At 33.8% G+C, this 22668-nt stretch overlaps 1 protein-coding gene across 1 annotated transcript in view; it reads left to right on the top strand.

Annotated features, from left to right (window-relative positions):
• Positions 1-22668, top strand: part of Syx5 (syntaxin 5) — a 202696-nt gene that overhangs the window by 150538 nt on the left and 29490 nt on the right. The window contains exon 7 of the mRNA XM_090398913.1: positions 10075-10131. Within this exon, the coding sequence (XP_090255039.1) occupies positions 10075-10131 (57 nt within the window). The remainder of the gene's footprint in view (positions 1-10074; positions 10132-22668) is intronic.

Raw genomic sequence — 22668 nt, 5'->3', positions numbered from 1 at the left:
GTATGTCCCATAGGATTACTGCAGTCATCACAATGAAAGGAGGTCTCCATGGGTGTTTGTTCCTCACACTATGGTATCTGTTGACTTCTTTTCAAGTAATGCATATATACATATATGCCTTTCTTTTTGAATTTAATAATGTGCAGTGTAATTTCACCTCTTCAGCACTGAAGTTTTCAAACTTGGAGCTGTTTCAAATCTGAAAATTTGAAACCAGTATTTAATTCAGTATGTTTAATACTGAATTAAATACTGGTTCAGTATTAAATATATAACAAGGATGAAAGCAGCACATGGAATGAATTATTATTAAGAGAGACCTCCAGAGATTCAGGGATTCGAGGGAGGCCACACACACACACACACACACACACAAGCTGTCATACTTGTTCTTAAATGCATTCAAACTGCTTACATAAACACACACAACATCCAATGGAAATCCATTCCAAGCATGCACCACTCTATTTGAGAAAAATCTAGATCTCACACGTTTCTTGACTGCATTCATTCTCAATGTCTAAATACCCTCTCATCCTTTCTCCAACATCCATAAAATGAAATTCCATCAACTGAAATCCTGTATGACTTTTTTTTTTCAGAAGTTTGTAAGTCTCAATCATATCACATCAGAATTTCATTCCAATTGGGACATTGCCCAGATAAACAACCCCCCCCCTCCATGTTTTCATGAGGGAACCAGAGTGAATAGCACAAAGTCAGCTATTGGAACAAATCTCAGAACACATCCTAACTCAACATCAGCAGAGCTCAAATCAACATAAGAAGCATCAATGGAAAAGAAATTGAACTAGCAGCAGAATTGGCTAAGTACCCGATCGACATAATATGCATAACTGAAACGAAGGCAAAAACAGGTGAAATTTTTTCTAAACAATGAATATAAAATGTTATATTCAGACAACAACAATCAGGGAAAACAGGGAATAGCTATAGTATTCAACACTAAATATGAGAATAATCTTATTGAATGGCAGGCAATATCAAGTACAGTGATGTGGACAAATTTCAGAAAGGGAAACTGGACAATGAGACTTATTTGTGGTTATAGTCCTACAGAAGGATCTACCAAGGAAGAAAAACAGACACAAGGAAGAATTTTTGGCACAATGAAAAAGGAAAAGTTGGTCCTTGTTGTATATGTAAACAGAGTAAGAAATGATTTTTGTAAAACCACACATATAGAAATGTTTTGGTAAAATTTAGAGAAAAGCACAGAGATAATAATAACAGTAAATGCTTGTTGGATTTCTGTTCACAACATGGATTAGTTATTACTAACACCATGTTCCAACAGAAAAATGTGCACAAATTCACATGGAGAGAAGATGCAAGAAATAAGCAAAGTCTCACTGACTATGTTATAGTTGATAGAAACTATAACAATGTTTTCTTACTGGTTCAGGACAAAAGTCTATACAGAGAATTTGAAATAGAAAGTGATTACTATCGTGTTTTGAGCAGGATAAAATTGAATTTCATATTGAAAAGAATAGTGTGTAAGAAAGATTTAAAATGGATCAAAGTTGAACAGCTTTCAGAGATGAACTGTAGACTCAAATACACAAACATCATTGAAGAAAAAAATGAAAGAGTTTGAAAAAAACAACCAAATTTTGCAGTTTCAATGGCAAACCCTGAAGAAAATATTGATTGATTCAGCCAGAGAGACATGTGGTGAGAATGTCTGTAAGGAGAGAAAATCAGAACTCCATGGTGGACTCAGGATGTTAAAGAGGCAGCAAAGGAAAAGAAGAAAGCATATGGAAAGTTCTTGGTAAGTAAGTCAGCTTGTGCTCTTAGAGATTACAGAGAAAAATGTAAAAAAGTGAATCACTGCGTAAAACCAGCTAAACAAGTCATGGGAAGAATTTAAGAACAAAGAAAATAAATATCAAGAAGGTGGCAAGATATTCTGGAGGTTGTTGAGGAAGCTCAGAAATGGAGGAAAGATTGCTGTAAAAGGAATTAGAGATGATAAAGGTGACACGAAAACTGAAGATATAGATATTCTAGATGTTTGGAGAAATTACTTTGAAAGACTGCTAAATGAAACAACAGTGTAGAAAATTATCAAATGGAATGTATTCAGGAATACATATCCATACTTGAAGTGGAAAAAGTCATCAAAAACTTGAAATGTAGAAAAGCAGCTGGAGTAGATAAAATTCAACCAGAAATGCTCAAATATGGAGGTATAAAAGTTTTACAGTGGTTGCATTGCATAATTCAGAAGGTGGAATTCTTGATGATTGGAACAGAGCTCTCATATTACCTATCTATAAATAGGGAAATGAAACTGAATGAGAATTAAAAGGGAATTTCCCTATTGAGTGTTCCTGGTAAGATTTAGTCAAGCATACTTCAGAAACAGCTAAGAAAAATTGTGGATGGAAAGCATGATGCAGAGCAAACTAGATTCAGGCAAATATGTTGTCAGGAGCAGATTTTCACTTCAAAGCAAATAGGTGAGAAATCTTGGGAATAAAACAAGAACTTGTATTTAAGTTTCATAGGTCTGGAAAAGGCATATAACAAGTTGCCAAGAGGAAAGCTCTTCAAAACACTACAGTTATATGGTGTAAATTGGATATTATGTCGAGCAATACATACTCTATTTAAGCTGTAAATCAGCATTTAGAACTTAAGGCGGTACAGGAAGATGTTTGATCAGGTGTGCATTATCTCCACTGTTATTCATCATCTAATATGGATCACATTATGAAGGAAAGTGGTATTAAATCTGATATCAAAATTAGCAATGTTAATATTAGATGTTTACTTTATGCAGATGATGTTATACTTCTGAATAAATATAGCACAAGTCTGCAAGATTCCCTGACTAAATTGAATAACTGTTGTAACAAATTTGGTACGAAAATCAGCAAAAAAAGACAAAAGTGAAAACTAGGCAGAAACATTGAAAACTTCAACTGTCCTGAATGGTGAGCCTATAGAACAAGTAAAACATTTCAGCTATTTAGGCACAATTTTTATTGAAGATGGCGAATTGAATATGGTAAAAGACAACAGAATTAGTAAACCTGATGTTATGTTGTTGTTTTTTCTTATATATTTTAGTTGTTTTTTCTTATATATTTTAGTTGTTATCCCTTTTATAAAATTTTCCTTTCAATAAGACCTACCCCCTCCAATAACAAACTTTGACTCTCAACTCACTTCTTGTGCACTCGCTCTCATAGGGAAAGCTAATCTGTGTCACAGGTCGATTTCTAAAACTTTGTCATGTTTTCATTCTAACTTCTAAAGGTTATTCCTTAATTAAAAATGAATCCTTTAAAATTTCTATCTGGGGCAACGTCCTTTTCAGATATTGATGAATTTATTTTTTAAAGCTGTGCCAGCCAATATCCTAGGATAGAAGGGACTCTTATTCAGGGAGACCTTCCCAGAACTTTATGCTTAAACTCATTCAACAAACACTCGACTACAGCTATGTAAAACTCAGCTTGCAGTCGTGACCTCTAATCTAACACAATATACTTTATATACTTTCTATTCACTCCCACTTAGGTTCGAGTTTATGAGTGGTAGTTTGATTTTATATTCAGGCAAGGCTCAGGTATAAGAAACAAAACATGTTTATTGGGACCTTAAACATTTACAATTATAAAATATCACACACTCAATTAATTCAATATCATACTAAATCAAACTAGGAGAAACAAGTAAACCCTATGGCATATGAGCAATAACACTTTCCCTTAAGAAACATAAATACACATAATATAAATACTATGAACTTCTAATCAATTCTGTCTACAATATTAGTCTCACACATTAAAATTTGTCTAATGGAAATCTGCCTATATAAGATTAAGATGATCACTTAAAGTTCTCTAATAATCTGTCCACATTAGACCAATACATAACGATTTTCTTTCCTCTAATATGATTGGGAAGTAGATAACAAAGTTCTGTACCATTTCTTGCCCGGAATACCTGGTCCATTACATCCATTCGCCTTTGTTGAACTCAGCTCGGTACTTCTTTCAGATCATGTTCACGTGGAGGGTCACGGTAGTTGTCTGATTCAGCTTTACTCTGCACCCGGCATCATGTCTCCATCTATCTGGATCTGCTGCCAATCATTCTCGTCTGTTCTGCCGGTTGCAAGGAAACGCTCTGCTGCTTCCTTTCGATGGGACACTTAGCGAAAGCTTGAAACTATAGATGCCGACATCTCACGTTTCGCACTGTTCGGAATCTATCAACCATCCAAAGGAAAGGGCTCACTGTCCGACATCGTCGTACCACCTTGAATCGATCAGGAACAAGCAGGCTCAAAGGAGACTAAAAAAAACCGAGAAACGGCGCGAATCCCCTTTTATTCTCTCTTCTTTGCACTCTCTTCTCCGCTGTCCTTTTCCACACGGCGCTTGTCCTCAGTGCCCCTTGGCTGATCCGTTATGCTGCTTCTCCTCTTTGAGTGCTCTATTCCAGGAAAGCGAGCTAGAGTCGCCTTCCGCATAAGCCCTTGCGCTCAAGCAGAACGGCTCACACACAACCTTTGGACTATTGTTTGCAACCTTACTTAGCCATTCACTGTATACAGAATGCCTTAATATAACTATAATTAATACATAAATCCTCTACATGATTTTTCGATAGACAACATTGAATCTTATAAATCTGCATAAAGAGATACATTTATTCTTACATGCAGTAATAATTTCTTTATCTTCTGCTGGAATACATGTTTCTCTTTCAGCTGTTATATTAAACTTGTTAAAAGCCTGAATGAATAGTTTCTTTATAAAAGTTCTTCATTCAGGATCTAACGCTGGTATGGTAGGAAGTCAGCTGATAAAATTTATATAGAATAAAAAATTAGTCAAACACTATATTAGTTGTATATAGGACAGTGTTCAAACCAATTTTCATTTATGGATCTGACAACTGGGTTAGAAATAAAACACTTGATCAAAGACTTGGAAATCTATGATATGAGAGTTCTGAGAAAGATTAGTGGAGTAAACAGATGGCATAAATGGCAGTATTACATTAAAAATTAGGATATTAGGAAAGAACTTACCATTGTTATTATTCAGGAATGTGTTAGTAGAGCTAATCTCAGGTGATATGGTTACTTTAATAGATTGGGAGAGGAAAGATTTTCCCTGCCAACTGTCTTTGTCAAGTTGGCAGGAAAAAGACCCAAAAGGAAGACCAAGATACGGTGGATTGATACAGTAAAAATTGTCTTAGAAGACAGAAATATAAGATCTGATAATGTTGGATAATAAATTAATTATCTTGTACGCCCTGTGAAGCTCCATATAAAGAATTTGATAAGGATGATAATGAATATCACCCCTCTTTCTCCTGTTTGCTAGTATCTGTGGTCTATAAAAATTCTCAATCTATCTTCATAATCAGTATTTCAGAATTCTTATATCATTTTTAACACTCTCCTTTGCACTCTCTTCATTATTTTAGAATCGCAACAGAAACCAGCAGACCAGACTAGTACACCACAGTCCAAATTAGGTCTTACCAGAGCCTTGTAAAGCCGTGTACCCTCAAAGGGTGTGCAAGATATGATGGTACTACATGAAAAATCTACATCATTACTAACTTCCTATCTACAATTTCCCTCTAAATCAGTCTGTTACTTGTCAAGACTCCAACATTATCAGATCTTATATTTCTATCAGCTAAGGCACTTTGTACTGTATCAATCCACCTATATCTTAGTCTTTGTCTGGGTCGTTTTCCTGCCAACCTCCCAGAGAACACTTGTTTTGCTAATCTTTCCCCGCCCATTCTGTTTAAGTGACCATACTACCTGAGATTAGCTCTGCTAACGCATTCCTGGATGCTGAGAATATCAAGTTCTTTCCTAATATCCTCATTTTTAATATGATATTGCCATTAAAGCCATCTGTTCATGCCTCTAATCTTTCTCAGGACTCTCAAATCTGCGGTCTCTAGTCTTTGGTCAAGTGTTTTATTTCTGACTCAGCTCTCAGATCCATAGGTTAAAACTGGTTCGAACACTGTCTTGTATATAGCTAATTTAGTGTTCTGACTAATTTCTCTCTTATTCCATATGAATTTATTCAATTGACTGCCTACCATACCAGCTTTGTTGATTCTGTTGTCTATTTCCATATTTAATTTACCATCTTCACTAAAAATCGTGCCTAAATAGCTGAAATGTTTTACTTGTTCCACAGGTTCTCCGTTCACAACACAATTGACATTTTCAACGATTCTACCTTATTTTCATTGTCTTTGTCTTTTTAATGCTGACCTTCATACCATATCTATTACAACAGCTATTCAATTTAGTCAGAGAATCTTGCAGACTTGTAGCGGATTTATTTAGAAGTATAACATCGTCCGCATAAAGCAAAGAGTTCACATTAACATCTCCAATTCTGATATCATGTTTAATACCACATTCTTTCATAATGTGATCCATATAGATAATGAATAACAGAGGGGGATAATGTACATCCTTGTCTCACACCAGATTTAACATTAAACCATGTTCCTGTACTTCCTTCAATTCTAACTGCTGACTTGCAACTCAAATAAAGAGTAAGTATTGCTTGATATAATGCCCCATTGACACATAACTTTGACATATAACTGTAGCGTATTGAATAGCATCTCTCTTGGCACCTTGTCATATGCCATTTCCAGATCAACAAAACTTAAATACAGATCTTTGTTATATTCCCATGCTTTCTCAACTATTTGTCGTAAAGTGAAGATCTGATCCTGACAGCCTCTATTTGGCCTGAATACAGCTTGTTCTTCACCAACCTTTTCTTCCACAATTCTTCTCAACCGTTTCTCAAGTATACTGGCATAAATCTTACCTGGAACACTCAGTAGGAAAATACCTCTGTAATTCTCACATTGTTTTATTTCCCTTTTTATATATGGGTACTATTAGAGCTCTACTCCAATCATCTGAAATTTGTCCCTCTGTCCAAGCCTTCTGAACTATGCAGTGCAGCCACTATAAGACTTTTAGATCTCCAAACTTGAGTATTTCTGGTCGAATATCATCTACTCCTGCCTGCCTTTCCACATTTCAGGCTTTTGATGACTTTTTCTACTTCAAATATGGATATGTATTCCTGACTGCATGCATGCCTGGTCAGTGTTTTTTACCACTGTGTTGTCATTACTGTTTGTTTCATTTAGCAATTTTTCGAATTAATTACTCCATACTTCATGGATATCTTTTTCTCCCATTTTCATGTCACCTTTATCATCTCTAACTCCTTTTACAGCACTCTTTCCTCCATTTCTAAGCTTCTTCAACAACCTCCAGAATATCTTACTGCCTTCTTGATATTTATTTTCTAAGTTCTTGCCAAAGTCCTCCCATGACTTTTGTTTAGCTAGTCTTATACAGTGTTTAGCTTTCTTACATTTGTCTCTGTATTCTCTAAGAGCACAAGGTGACTTATTTGCCAGGAACTTTTGATTTGCTTTCTTCTTTTCCTTCACTGTCTCTTTAACTTCCTGTGTCCACCATGGAGTTCTGATTTTTCTATCCTTGCAGACAACCTCACCACATGCCTCTCTGGCTGAATCAATCAGAGTTTTCTCCAAGGTTTGGACTGAATCTCCAACTTTTGGTTCTTGTTCTCAAACTCTTTCATTTTTTCTTCAATAATCTTTGTGTATATTAGTCTACAGTTCACATCTGAAAGCTGCTCAACTTTTATTCGCTTTAATATTTTCTTTCATGTTATTCTTTTCAATCTGAAAGTCAATTTTATCCTGCTCAAGACTAAATAGCGAGTGATCACTTCCAATTTCAAATCCTCTCTACACTCTGGTGTCCTGCACCATTGAAAAAACATCACTATCAACAATAACATAGTCAATGAGACTTTTCTTATTCCTTACCTCTTCTCTCCATGTGAATTTGTGCACATTTTTATGTTGGAACATGGTGTTAGTAATAACCAATTCATGTCCTGAGCAGAAATCCTACAGATATTTGCCATTGTTATTAGCTTTGCTCTTTTCTCCAAATTTTCCCAGTATATTTTTGTATGGCTGACAATCATTTCCTATTCTGCTATTTAGATCCCCAACAAGGACACTTTTCCTTTTTCATTGTGTCAGTAGCTTTCTCTAGTGCCTAAAAATTCCTCCACTGCTACCTTGGAGATTCAGTGGCCTTCTGTGGGACCATAAGCACAAATAAGTCTCATTGTCCAGTTCCCCCATTCTAATATTTGCCCACATCCACTCTACTTGAGATTGCCCGCCATTCAAGAAGATTAGCCTTGTATTTAGTGTTGAATACTATGGCTACTCCTTCTTTTCCTTGATTGTCTTTGCCTGAATATAACATTTTGTATTTATTGCTCAGAAAGATCTCGCCAGTTTTTGTCTTTTTTGTTTCAGTCATCCCTATTATGTTGATCTGGTACTTATCTAATTCCTCATCTAGCTATTTCTTTGCCATTCAGGCTTCTTATTTTGATAGTACCGATCTTTAACTCTGGTGATGTTGAGTTGGGGTGTGTTTTCAGATTTGTTCTAGTAGCTGACTTTTCGCTGTTTGACCTGGTTCCCTGACAAAAACAACGGGAACCTTGTTTAACCGGGCGACGCCCCAGCCGGCATGAAATTTTGTCATGTTGTACCATCATTTTGTATATTGGTTTAAGCCAGTAAGAATACAATTTGGTTGGCTAAATCCCAAATTGCCAGCCCATCCTCGTTCGTTCAGTATCCAGGTAGATACACAACAGGGTGCCCCAAGGGATGGTTTGGATTGGACATTAGGTCAGAAGCCCTTGTCGATTCTGTGCATTCCTTTAAAGGCTATGTGGAGGTCTCCTCTCAGTTATGCAGCTTTAACCCTTAAGCACCCCTGGAATTTTATTTTTGTGTTTAAAATAAAAATTTTGATACATGTAATACATGTATCATGGTGTATCTATTCCCATTGTCTAACTCAGCAGACATAAAAGTTATTTGCAATAGGAAATGATCACCACTTAGTTTTGAGCAAGATAAAAGTGAATGTCATATTGAAAAGAAAAGTGTGTAAGAAAGTTTTAAAAAGAATCAGCCAAGCAGCTTTCAGAGATGAACTGTAGACTCAAGTACACATACATTCTCTGATTAAAAAAAAAGTTTAAAAATAAAACCTGAACTTTGGTGATACCTCAAAGAAAACACTCTTATTTCTGACATAACTTAGTTTCAAGTGTTATTCACCCAGAAGTTTGTTCTAGCTCCTGCAGTCTTCTATGAATATGCTCAGCATTTTAGTTTAAACACAAAACATTAACTTAAAATATAAAATGGTGATTCTAGAACTCCTTTTTTTAAAACCAGTACTATATGGGACTTAAAAAATGAATTAATGAAAAGAAATAAATGAGATCTTTGGAAAAGCTCATATATTCAGAAGAATATGATATAAGGCAGGCATATCATGGTTTACAAATATTCAATGATTGCAAGGTTACACTGCTACCACTATATATTTATTTGATGCTTTTGTGTTTAAAATAAAAATTTTGGTACATGTAATCACAGCTGAAATGTTTAACAGGTTGACTTGCATGTCAGCCACTGGAATGTTGAGTTGGGGTGTGTTTTCAGATTTGTTCCAGTAGCTGACTTTTCGCTGTTCGCTCTGGTTCCCTGACAAAAACAATGGGAGCCTTGTTTAACCAGGCGATGCCCCTGTTAAACAAGCTGCCAACAAAATTAAACCAAGAATTCACATCATTCACCTGTCGGTGGGGATGAGTTCTAATATAAACATGCTTATGAAGATGCCATTTTGGCATCTTCATAAGCATGTTTATATTAGAACTCATATTCATAATCATGTTTAACATTATGGCAGTTGGCTTGTTACCTAAGCAAGAGCAACAGAATAAAGTTAGTATAGTTTGTAAACAAGCAGGTTTAAAAAATTTATGTCTACTAGATAAATGTGTTGAAAATAAATTTTACCACATATTTCAGCTTATCAGTTTAATTACTCAACTGAATTTAATTGCATGATTTAATATATTTCAATTTTTGTTATAGTCAAAACTGGCTTCCATGTCTAATGACTTCAAACAAGTTTTGGAAGTACGAACTGAGGTGAGCATTTTTAAAATTTTTTTTGAAATTGTCGTGTAATAATTAATGATGTTTTTTATTACCTATTTTTATTTTATTTCTGCTACAGTCATTTCTCAGTGTGTTTATATCAGACCATTTTAATGGCAAAATTATTCAAAATGATAATTTCATTCTGGATGAATGAAATTTGATATTTAGAATCTCTGCTAAAATTTGAGTTGACAAATTTTTGCCGAATGAAATCAAAACCTTACTTTGGATTTGCTCAGGCCTTTTTTTTTTTGCAAATTTTGTCAAAACAGCCAACTTGTATATTACAAATGACAATAAATAGGCTATAATTTCAGTTGCTCTGATAATGAATACTCTTTAATGATGCATACAGTATAAAAAATTAAATTTGTTTATTACTAATTAAACAAAAATGAACAACAGATATTTCAAAACGGTTAATTCATTTTGTTCTCTCTGCTGATAATGACAGCTAAGTTTAAACTATAATAAATTTAGTTTAATCATTTATAAAAGTGTGAGCAAACAAAGTTTGCGTCTGAAAGTATCTTCAGGACTGGGGTAAGGTGGTACAACACCAGGGCACTCCTTGCAAAGGTGGAGCAAGCTACCAACACTCCTATCTCAGTATCTCCCATAATGCAAAACACATCTCCTTGCGGATATGTCTAATGTTATGCATTAAGGGAATGGCCACTACCCAGACTAGTTTCGACCTTTATTGAGGTCTCTTCAGTGGGAGCCAGGCCCAAGTGGAGATACCAGGCAGAAGCATTAGCAGGTCATCTCTACCTATAGGAGTTGCCAAATGGTATGCCACCCTTTTTTTTAATAAATTACTCTGGATTTAGAGAAAGATGTTGAAAGTTTATTTTTCACTTGGTTAGAGTATAATAAATTTAGTTTAATCCTTTATCCAAGTGTGATTATACTCTAACCAAGTGAAAAATAAACTTTCAACATCAAAAAAAAAAAAAAGTTTAAACTGTTACCAGGAGTGACAAGTAAATGATCAGATAGGCAGTTCCAGTGCAAGCACTATAACCAGAATACATGTGCTACTAGACCACGAATCCTTTTAACTAGACAAATATATATTAAAAACTTATAAGATATTAGATAGTGTCTAAAATTACTCTCCCAAACTTTTGAAATTGTTAATCCATTGGACTCCAGTTAGGATTATGCGAAGTGCTTCAGAACTCTCCTTAAATGTCTGTGTTTTTAAACAAAACTGGATGTTACAAAAACATTATTAATCAGATTCTACATTCATCTTAAAATAATCATGACTACTGTATACCAGTCTTTCTGTTCCCACATTTAAAAGAATTTCAAAATCACCAGATCATTAAATTCCTGATATGCATCCTCAAAGGATATGGTGCTGTGATAGTACTATGTGATTAATATCACATTACTGCTAATCTTCTATCAGCAAGTTTCCTCCAAATTAGTCTGTCACTTGTCATTTCACCAATATTATCAGAACTTGTATTTCTGTCTTCTAAAGCACTTATGAAGATCTTGGTCTTCCTTTGGGTTTTTTCTCTGCTATCTTAGCACCAAACACCATTTTGCTACCCTTACCTCTCTTATTCTGTTTAATTACCATACCATCTTATATTAGCTCTGCTCACACATTCCTAAATGCTAACAATGTGAACTTCATTACTTCATTAGTCACTTTTCTCATTTTTCTCAGAGTTGTCACATCTTGTGTCTAGTTTTGGATCCATATGTTAAAATAAATTTTTAAACTGTCTTAGATATTGCTAGTCTTTGGCTAATTTCACCAGATAAATTTATTCATAAGCCTCCATAGATCAGTCAGTATAGACAAAACCCTTTGAACAGAAAGACCTGGGTTTGATTCCCATCTGTGACGTGAGGAACCTTTATCTGATCTTGGAAGGTGAGTTAGCCAGTCTCATATGGAGGTATGGTTTTTTTTAACCTGGAAACTTGGGTTTTTCATCTCAGAACAGGCAAATCGACCCTGTGAACACACATAGATTACAGACATGAATACATCCCAGCCATATGCCAGTCAGGAGCCCAGATAAAATTGAGGGGGTTGAGGAAAGCAATGGGGAACTACCGTATAAAAATCTCACCAAGAACACTTTGTGGCCAAGCCTACAATGTCACCTAGGGTCATAAACAACTGAAAGGGATAAACCACCACCAAATTTGTTCACCTGGCCAGTATGGTGCCAGTTAAATATGAATTTATTCAATTGGCACCATACTGGCTTTGTTTGTTCTACTATCTATTTCCATGATTAATTTGTCATTTTCACCAAACATGCTGAAATATTTTACTTGTTTTATAGGTTTTCCATTCAGAAGGTAGTTGATATTGTCAGTGTTCCTGTCTGTTTTCATAGTCTGACTTTCATACCAGATTCATTATAGCAGTTATTCAATTTATTTAAAGAAACTCAAAGACTTGTACTGAATTTATTTAGGAGTATAACATTGTCTGCATAAAGAGCTGAGATTAACATCTCCAATTTTGATGCCAGGCTTAATGTTGCTTTCTTTCATAATATAATCCACATAGATGATGAATAATGGCAGAAATAGTGTACCCATAGATCATACTTAATTTGTATGATCTTCCTTCATTTCTAACTGCTGATTTACAACTTAAATATAACTCTATTTAAACTATATAATTGTAGTATATGAACAGCTCTCTTGGCACCTTTTCATATACTTTTGAGATCTTCAAAACATACAGATCCTTGTTATATTCCTATAATTTTTTAACATTTATTTCCCTTCCACAGTTTTTCTTGTTTTCAAGTATATTCACATAAATCTTATCTAGAGCACTAATTTGGGAAATTCTCCTGCAGTTTTCTCACATTCCATTTTATTTTTATAGATACCAATTCTCATTCCTAGTAATTAATACTTATAAATAGTAAAATTGCGACATAATATGTGTTATGTGTCTGGGTATTACTGTCAGTGCACAATTCAGTGATTTGTTCTGATTAATTTAATAACAATGATATTTTGTATTTATTAACTTACCCCATAATGAATAAAAAGTCAAGTCAGAAAACTACACTTTTAAGTTATTTTAAGAAAGATGAAACTGATAAGCATAGTAGCGAAGACACCAAAATAACAGAATCGTCAATTTCTGCAGAGTCTCTTTCAAATGTAAAACATGCATCTAAACACTGCTTATCGGGTATTAGGGGTTTAAAAAATTCCATTGGTTAGTGGCGAAAATGGAATGATGTGTTCCCCGTGTATATGAAATATGGAAAGAGACGACCCACAAACAAGGAAGTGACTTGGATAACTATGCCATGCACAAAACTTAGAAAAGAAATCTTGGTTGACCATGAACAAAGCAAGTTACACACTGATTCTTGTTCAGATATAATTGAAAAATGTATACTAGAAGAAACTGGAATAGGGCAAATTGAAAAATCAATTTCAATTTTGAATAACTTGCAGAGAGATGCTTTTCTGGGAGATTTATGTATTGGTTAGCGAAAAATGAGTTACCACATACTACATTATTTGAAAAATTGCTTGAACATTGCAAGGCTGTTCCTACTTAGAACATCTTAACATTGGTAAAAATGCACATTATACCTCAAAAAGAATAATGCAAGAGTTGATTGATATTTTAGCATCAGAAATTAGATTTGAAATACTGTGAAAAATATACATTCTGCAGATTATTTCAGTGTTTTGTTTTGTTTTGTTCTGTTCAAGTTTTCTATAGTGAGAGTAGGATGTAAAGCTATCTGTAAAGATGCTTAGTCGGTTTTCTTGTAGCAATGAATGATTGAAAACTGAGATTATTTAAGACATCAGGTGGATTTTCTGGCACCCATATTAGTTATTAAAACAAAGGTTAATTTAATAATACTGTGTGTGTGTGTGTGTGTGTGTGTGTTCTTTCTGCTAGTTTAAGAGTCATTTCAAAATGATAAGTTAGGACCACCAACTTTGCTGTATTGTTGAATTGAATTGTTCAAGAAAATGTAATAAAAATATATATTATTGTTTGATTAATTATAATTTTCTTGTTATTATGTATTTTGAATAAAAGATTTTAACAAGTATCTTATAAAGATCTTTAAAAGTTAAGAATTGGAAGAATATTGCAAAAAAGAAAAGAATGGCTAAAAATTATTTTGCAAGCTAAAACTCAGAATTGTAAAGCTAGAAGAAAAAAACAAGTGTCTTATAATGAAGTCTGATTTCTAATTTTGAGGATTTTAACAATCCCTCTAATAACATTAAATATATTCCTATATTTCACTTCTAACAACAGTGTTGTTTCAGTAGTTTTGTAAAATTAATGCTATTTTTCTGTGAGTCAAAACTGACTTGTGCCATGCGGCATACTTATTACTGCTATTCAAAGTCAGGTATATTCCAGTGGCATTGAAGTATTGATAGTAGGAACAAAACTGACTAATGATGAGAGCTGTTTGACAAGAACTATAACATGATTTGATGATTTGTAATAAGAGAATGCACCAGAATAACTATGACCAGACAAATTCAACAAGTTTTAAACAAAAATAAATAAATATATTTATTGTGGTCTGGGGGACCACCTAATTTTTAGAGAGGTCTTTACTTAATTTTGCCAGCCTGGTTGGCTGAGTGGTTAGCGTATCCACTCTCCAGCCAAAAGGCTGCAGGTTCGAATCCCACTGTGGGCTTGGATGTTTGAGATTGTCTGTGAAAATACTAGTGGTAGTGGTGGGTGGTAGATGCCTTTGTGTAGTTGTGATTCGCTGTAGTTGGTGAAGATAGAGTTGTAGAGTAGATGCTCTCCCTCGATGAGTCTTTGGAGTCCAAATGGAGTAGTAATTGAGTTGCTTTTTATGAATATTTTGTGAATCAAAAGTGATAAGACTATGGCAGAGAACAGTTGCTATCCCATAGTTCTATCTACTGTTATTGTGTATTGACATAATGTTGGGTATGTTTTGCAATCGATTTTCGGAGTTGCTTTATTAAAAATATGAGTTTCTTCTGGGAGGAAAACCCTACTTAGCTGTACCAGAGATTAACATAATTAGCTGAATAAAAGACTTAGATAAAATTTCTCTAGTTGTTGACTGGACCAAAATTGTAAACAATATTTACTTAGATTAACTCTGCTTAGAATGTTCAGAATGCGTCAAGTTCCTTCCCTAATATCTTCAATTTTAATATAATTCTGCCTTTGATGCTATCTCTGTTGACTTCCTAATTTTTCTCAGAACTTCCATATGGGGTCTCTACTCTTTGATCAACCATTTTCTTTCTAACCCAGCTGTCAGATCCATAAGTTAAAATTGCTTTGAACATAGCTAGTTTAGAGTTTTGATTAACTTCTCTCTAATTCCATATAAATTTATTCATTTCACTCACCACAATACCAGCTTTAATTATCTGTTTATTTCAATAGTTTCCAATCTTCATTAAAATTGTGACTAAATATTAGTTGAAACATTTCACTTATTTTATAGGTTCTCCATTCAGGATGCAACTAATATTTTCAATATGCCTGTTTTCATAGTTTGACTTTTTTATTACTTTCAGCAACTCTTTTTAATATTTATCTAAATGAAATAATAATAAAATAGAATAAAAATTTTCATCAAGACATTAAAAGAATGCATATCAAAAGTCAGCTTGTGCTCTTAGAGAATACCGAGACAAATGTAAGAAAGCTAAACATTGGAGGACTTTGTTAAGAACATAGAAAATAAATATCAAGAAGGTGGCAAGATATTCTGGAGGTCATTGAAGCTCAGAAATGAAAGAAAAAGTGCTGTACTGTAAAAGGAATTAGAGATGATAAAGATGACATGAAGACAGAAGAAAAAGATATCCTTGAAATATGGAGTAATTACTTTGAAAAATTGCTAAATGAAACAAGCAGTGATGAGAGCATAGTGGTAAAAAACACTGACCAGGCATGCAGTCAGGAATACATATCCATACTTGAAGTAGAAAAAGTCATCAAAAGCCTGAAATGTGGAAAGGCAGCAGGGACTAAATAATAAAATAAAATAAAATAATAAAATAAAGTAGATGATATTCGTCCAGAAATACTCAAGTATGGAGGTATAAAAGTTGTACAGTGGCTGCACTGCATGGTTCAGGAGGCCTGGACAGAGGGACAAATTCCAGATGATTGGAGTAGAGCTCTCATAGTACCCATACATAAAACAGGGAAATAAAACAATGTGAGAATTACATAGGTATTTCCCTACTAAGTGTTCCTGATAAAGTTTATGGAAGTATACTTGAGAAATGTTTGAGAAGGATTGTGGAAGGGAAGCCTTGTGAAGAACAAGCTGGATTCAGACCAAATAGAGGCTGTCAGTCTCAGATTTTCACTTTACCACAAACAGTTGAGAAATTGTAGGAATATAACACAAATCTGTATTTAAGTTTTGTCAATCTGGAAAAGGCATATGACAAGGTACCAAGAGAGAAGCTATTCAATATGCTACAGTTATATGGTGTCAATGGGGTATTATATCAAGCAATACTTAGTCTTTATTTGAGTTGTAAGTCAGCAGTTAGAATTGAAGGAAGTACAGCAAGATGGTTTAATGTTAAATTTGGTGTCAGGCAATGATGTACATTATTCCTTTGTTATTCACTATCTATATGGATCACATTATGAAAGAAAGTGCTATTAAACCTGATATCAAAATTGGAGATGTTAATCTCACCTCTTTGCTTTATGAGGATAATGTTATACTTCTAAATAAATCTGCTACAAGTCTGCAAGATTTTCTGACTAAATTGAATAACTATTGTAATAGATATGGTATGAAGATCAGCATTAAAAAGACAACAATGAAAATAGGCAGAAACATTGAAAATATCAACTGCATTGTGAATGGAGAGCCTATAGAACAAGTGTTAAATTGTGAATGAATACAATTCACTAAGGAATGTTTCATTCATAGTTTAACAAGCTTAAGCACATAAAAGAGAAATGCTTGTATTTTGGTATAATTGTAAATAGCCTGTAAAGCTTTAAGATAACGTGATTAGTACAATTTTTGTGAGTATTCACGTGTGAAGTTCCTACTAAACTGTATATCAACAATGAAAATAATATATATCTTGTCTGCTAGCAATGATAGAAAGTTTGTGAATTGTATATACCCAGAGCTGGCGCTAGGGTCTTTGCCACCTGCATGCAATTTCTATCTAAGCGCCCCTGTAACGATCCAGGCACGTGTGTGTGTGTGGGTGTGTGTGTGGTTCTTTTATGATAATAAAAATTTTAATTATTTGAAATTTCTTAAATAAATTTTGACAGAACAGTCACACGTTGGTTCGCTAAATGTAATGAACCGGTAGGGTTGACTAGGCAGGATAATTGTTAAAAACTCGAATATTCGAAAAATTCTCAAAAGTTAAAGCAAATTTTGATAAAGCCACTTCACTTTAATCGTTGAATATAATGATACAGGGATTATAGCCTTCTCACCGACTCGAATCGCTAACAAAATTAAAATGAATTTTAATTAAAGTTAAAATTTATTTCAACTAAAGTTTAAAAAATTCTTGCATTTTACAAGTTATTAAGAATTCAGTAATTTGTAAAAATTTTTAATAATTTTTATAAGTGGAACTATCTTTTAGGAAAATAAAAGAAACTCAAGATAGATGAGAAAATAAGAAAAGAATTCAGAAATAATTAGAACGTTTAATATAAATATTCAGAAAAAAAAACATCTTTACAAAATAACAGAAAATAAATTAAATTACATAAATATACTTGAATTTTTTTTAATTAAACTTTTAGGGTTTTTGATTTCATATTCACAAAATTAGAAATAATGGTCTTAACGTCTAATTCCACACATATATCATTTTATATATATATATTTTAGGGTTTTTGATTTCATATTCACAAAATTAGAAATAATGGTCTTAACGTCTAATTCCACACATATATCATTTTATATATATATATATATATATATATATTTTTTTTTTTTTTTTCACATATATAGCTATTGAAAATGATATATCATATATCATTTTCAATAGCTATTAACACCAAACTAACAAGCCTTTTTTGTGACATACTTGTTCTTAAGTAGATTTTAATCAGTTTCAACTTGGAAAAGGAATGTTCACCGCTCGCTGCACTAACAGGTACGGTTAATAGTATTCTTAAAGCAATTGAAAAGTTACGGAAAGATAAATTATTGGACACAATAAAATTAAGAATATCGAAAGGGTTTTGAATATTTAAATTAACCTTCTGAAAAATATCCCGGAGCGCACATAACACATCATAAATAATAGTTCTATTGCATTTACGTCTGTATTGTCGTCATCCTTCAAGAGAATCTCTAAATCGTCACAATTTTTTCGTAAATCTTCGTTATTATTTGTATTAATCTATACAAGAAATTGCAATTATCATAATATCTTTTTAGTTGTTCAAAACGTTCTATTAACAAACACATTGCAACTTCCAGAAGTGTATAAAACACATTCACTCTAAATTTATCTTCTGGTGATAGTGGCGTTTCGTCGTAATTCTCATAGTCAAATTGTCGTATCTTCTTTCATCGTCGAACTTCAGTACCAGTTTTAAATTCTTGTTCTCCATCCACCTCATCACTCAATTCTTTTGCCGTTTTTAGAACTTCTTTAAAATTTGTATCTGATCGATACTCTTGAAAGAATATTTTTAAGTTTCGATAGATTCCAAAGCAAGTGTAATGTTCATATTTTTGTTTTGAAGCATTTAATCACAGGGTTTATTCTGTTAAGTAAATCATGCCAGGTTATAAGAGAGCAAATAAATTTGTAGTCCTTTATTTTAACACATAATGTTTGTGCTTCATGCTGTTTCTTTATTGATTGCCCAATGTTTGTAAGAGAATGAAAAGAAATTGTATATTTCTTGAATAATTGCAAAGAAACTAATTGTATCTGCATTCGCTTTGGCTGCATCGTTAATGATTAAATTTAGAGTATGAGCAGCACATGGCACGTAAAAAGCTCGAGGATTTTTGTTCATAAGCAAATTTTGGAGTCCATATTTTTTCCCTTTCATATTTGCCCCTCATACCCTTCACCTCGCATGTCTTCAATGGGAACGTTCCATTTTTCCAGTTGTTCCATTACTGTTGCACATAAACCACGTCCTGTGGAATCTGATATATCTGCAAAACCTAAAAAGTTTTCCCTGATCTTGACAATCCCATTGTCACAGGAAACAAAGCGAATAATAATGGTCATTTGTTCTGTTTTGCTTGCATCAGGTATGCAGTCTAAAATTATGGAATATTTAGATTTTCGAATTGATAATAAAATTGTATCTCTGATTGCATTACTTAAAGTTTCCAATATTTCATTTTGACTGTCTTTATTCAAATAGTGTACTCTATTGTTTCGTTGTAGGGCCCTTTCAACATACTTTTTCATAACGGGATCAAACTTCATTTGACTAATTTTAAATAATTGCCGTTATTCCTTTCATATAATTTATCAGATGATCCACGAAAAGCTAAATTTTGGCTACCAAGGAATTTTATAATTTCAATCAAGCATTCTAAAACACTCATCCAATGTTTCTTTTCCATTTCATACATGCTTTGTGTCTGGCAATCAATAGTAGTTTTGTTTTTTAAATTTTTATCAAGTTCCTTCCATTTTAAGAAAATGTTCATGTGAGTTAAACTAGTCTCATGTCTATGCAAAGTTGTACTTACATTTCTCCAATTGTTATAACCTTCTACAAGACTACTTGATTTAGTAGGTGCAAAAAGTTTGCGACAAAAGCAAAAAAACAGAATTTAAAGTTTCGGAATAAATGAGCCATGTTCTTAGCATGAGCTCCCCGTTTTTCATTTTTCTATTATAATACATGTCTCCAAATTTACGACCATATGTATCTCTGGGATATATTATATTTTTCTTTTGAACAGGCCCCATTTCAATTAAACCAACTCGTAATTTTTCATCAATATTTTCCCATTCACCTGGATCTTCTAAATTTACAGAGACTAACAATGTGTTGATTTCATGGTCAACTATAACTAAATTTTCTCTTAACTGTTTTTCACTTAAATCATGCATCTTGTTATCTTGTTCAATAGTACTTTCATGCAAACTGGATGATGTGCACGGTTCGTCAACTCTGATTTCTGATGTATCGAGTTGGTTACAATCTGCATCAGAATATTTTAATAAATTTATTAAGAGCCCCAGTTTGTTTCTTAATATCTGCTTCTTTCGCAGCATGACGCTTACGATTTTGTGCACCGGATAACTTTTGTTTAATTTTTGATTTCATTTCTATTTTATACTCAAGAAATTATTACACAACACACGATACAGAGACGAAATAATAATCCGCACTGTGTTACTGTCAGTAGTCTACTGAGATGAGTAACATATTACACAACACGACACAGATGAAATAATAGTCCGCTCTGCGCTACTGTCAGTATCCTGAGATGCGTACCACATGACTGGTTAACTAGCAACAAATGTTTTGTACGAAAATTCGTTTCTGCACATAAAAACCGTTCACAGTTTCACTTTAGATAGACTGCAGTAGACACAACATTCTGCAGACATTCTCGCTGCAAAATTGTAAACAGCCGGCTGATCAAAGAGGTGGCAATATACAATTTTTTTTTATTTTTATTCGGTGTATCCGGGCTTATTTATTTTAATATTGATCATTCTAAGAATTTTTTGTTTTTATTATAAAAATTTTGTTTCTTAAAAATGAACCGTGACCCCTTCGTAGCGGTGCCCGCATGCCCACTTCTGCCAGCCCTGTATATACCCAACTAGTAACACAAGGTCAAAGTACGCGGGCAAGACACTGGGTTTAGTGAGATGCCTGAAGCGGTCACGTATGCGTAGGGCACGTGGCACGCTGAAGTCTTCTTGGAAGATGCTATGGGAAGGCAAGACCCGCGAGTACAAGAAAATAGCATATCGGGTGAAAATTAAGTATTGCAGAAAGGTGCCGATAGGGCTGATATAAAACGGGTGGGAAACCCCACAGATGTCTTATGTTTTTGTCTCTCTCTGTGATCTGAGTTCTACTGGTGCCCTGGTCGAGGTGCGCATCGCTACCGGTTTCAAGCATTATGATGAGTGGGTAGAAGTTTTCCTATGCAGCGGGCTACACACGGGGAAGTAGCGACTAGGTAGTGAGCCAGATGGATGCAGTTTTGTCTCCACGCCAAGAAATCTCTAGGCATAGTTGATCAATGTGTAATTCCAAGTGGACCAACCTAAGCTGATGAAATTCCCACCCACAACATAGAAGGAAGACAACGTGCTGAGAAAAGGAACCAAGAAATGAAGAGATAAGCCTGATGAATCTTCAAGTTGGGTAAGGTACAAGCCTTTGATTAAGTTTCGTATGAAAGGAAGAATTTTATAAGTTAAGAATCAAGGACATTCAAAAAGGTTAGAACTATGATTAAGATTAAGGCAGGACTGTGATATATAACCAAAGTTGGTGAACATTTCAAGCCAAGGGCTATGTCTGGTATATGTGATGACTGTTAATTATGTCTAAGGTGTTATAGCATTACCTAATTCTAACTGTTTTTACTAATACCTGAAATGTATTGTTAGTTAGAGAACTGAGAAAGTGAGCCGCTGGAATTTGAACAAGATTGTTCTGAAGTATTGATTATTGTCCATTATATGTTGATTTCTTTAACTTTGTAATCTAGTAGTATAGTAATGATTGAAAAATTCTCTGCTGTGTAAAATTATCAATATGTTAAATAAACCTTTTGCTCTTATTCATTTGGTTGCCTGAATTGAAGAATCTGATGCACCACTCATAAAAGATTCGGACCAAGGCGGGATATATAGGGAGTAGACTTTAGAATGGATGGTCATGACTAGCATTAGAATTGAATTAGAAGGTATCATCATTTCAAAGTGGGGTATTTTAAGTATGACAAAGTAACTATGTGCCAGTCTGAGAGTTCACTCCTTGGCTGAAAGGTATTTCCAATCTAGAGGTTCAGGGTGGTTCAGCGAAACAAATAAATTTTCCCTGAACCTTTAAAAAGGAGATAACTCCAGATATTTCTATCAAAGAAACTGGTTCCTCACAGATACAGTTCCCTTTAGGAAAGGTCAGTCACTTACTTGACTACTTAAACAGCAAGAATGCACATAGTGCTCTATATCTTAAACTATTAATAAGCAGATTGTATGCAGTGCCATATCTAAATGTAATATAGGGTTAAGGGAAGCAAGACAGAAAGTAAGACAAATATACGAGAACATTATAATAAAATAAAAGAGACACAACACAAGTAAAACATTTCAGCTACTTAGACACAATTTTTAGTGAAGATAGCAAATTAAATATTGAAATAGACAACAAAATCAACAAAGCTGGTATAGTAGGAAGTCAACTGAATAAATTTATATGGAGGAAGAGAGAAATTAGCCAAAACACTAAATTAGCTGTATACAAGACAGTATTCAAGCAAATTTTAACTTATGGATCTGAGAGCTGGATCAGAAGTAAAA

This window comes from Typopeltis vanoorti, chromosome 10 (genome assembly GCF_054136105.1).
Source record: "Typopeltis vanoorti isolate ZY-2024b chromosome 10, IOZ_Tvanoo_1.0, whole genome shotgun sequence".
Taxonomy (NCBI): Eukaryota; Metazoa; Arthropoda; class Arachnida; order Uropygi; family Thelyphonidae; genus Typopeltis; species Typopeltis vanoorti.
Note: the sequence above shows the minus strand (reverse complement) of the source record. Positions and strands in the feature narration are given on the sequence as shown.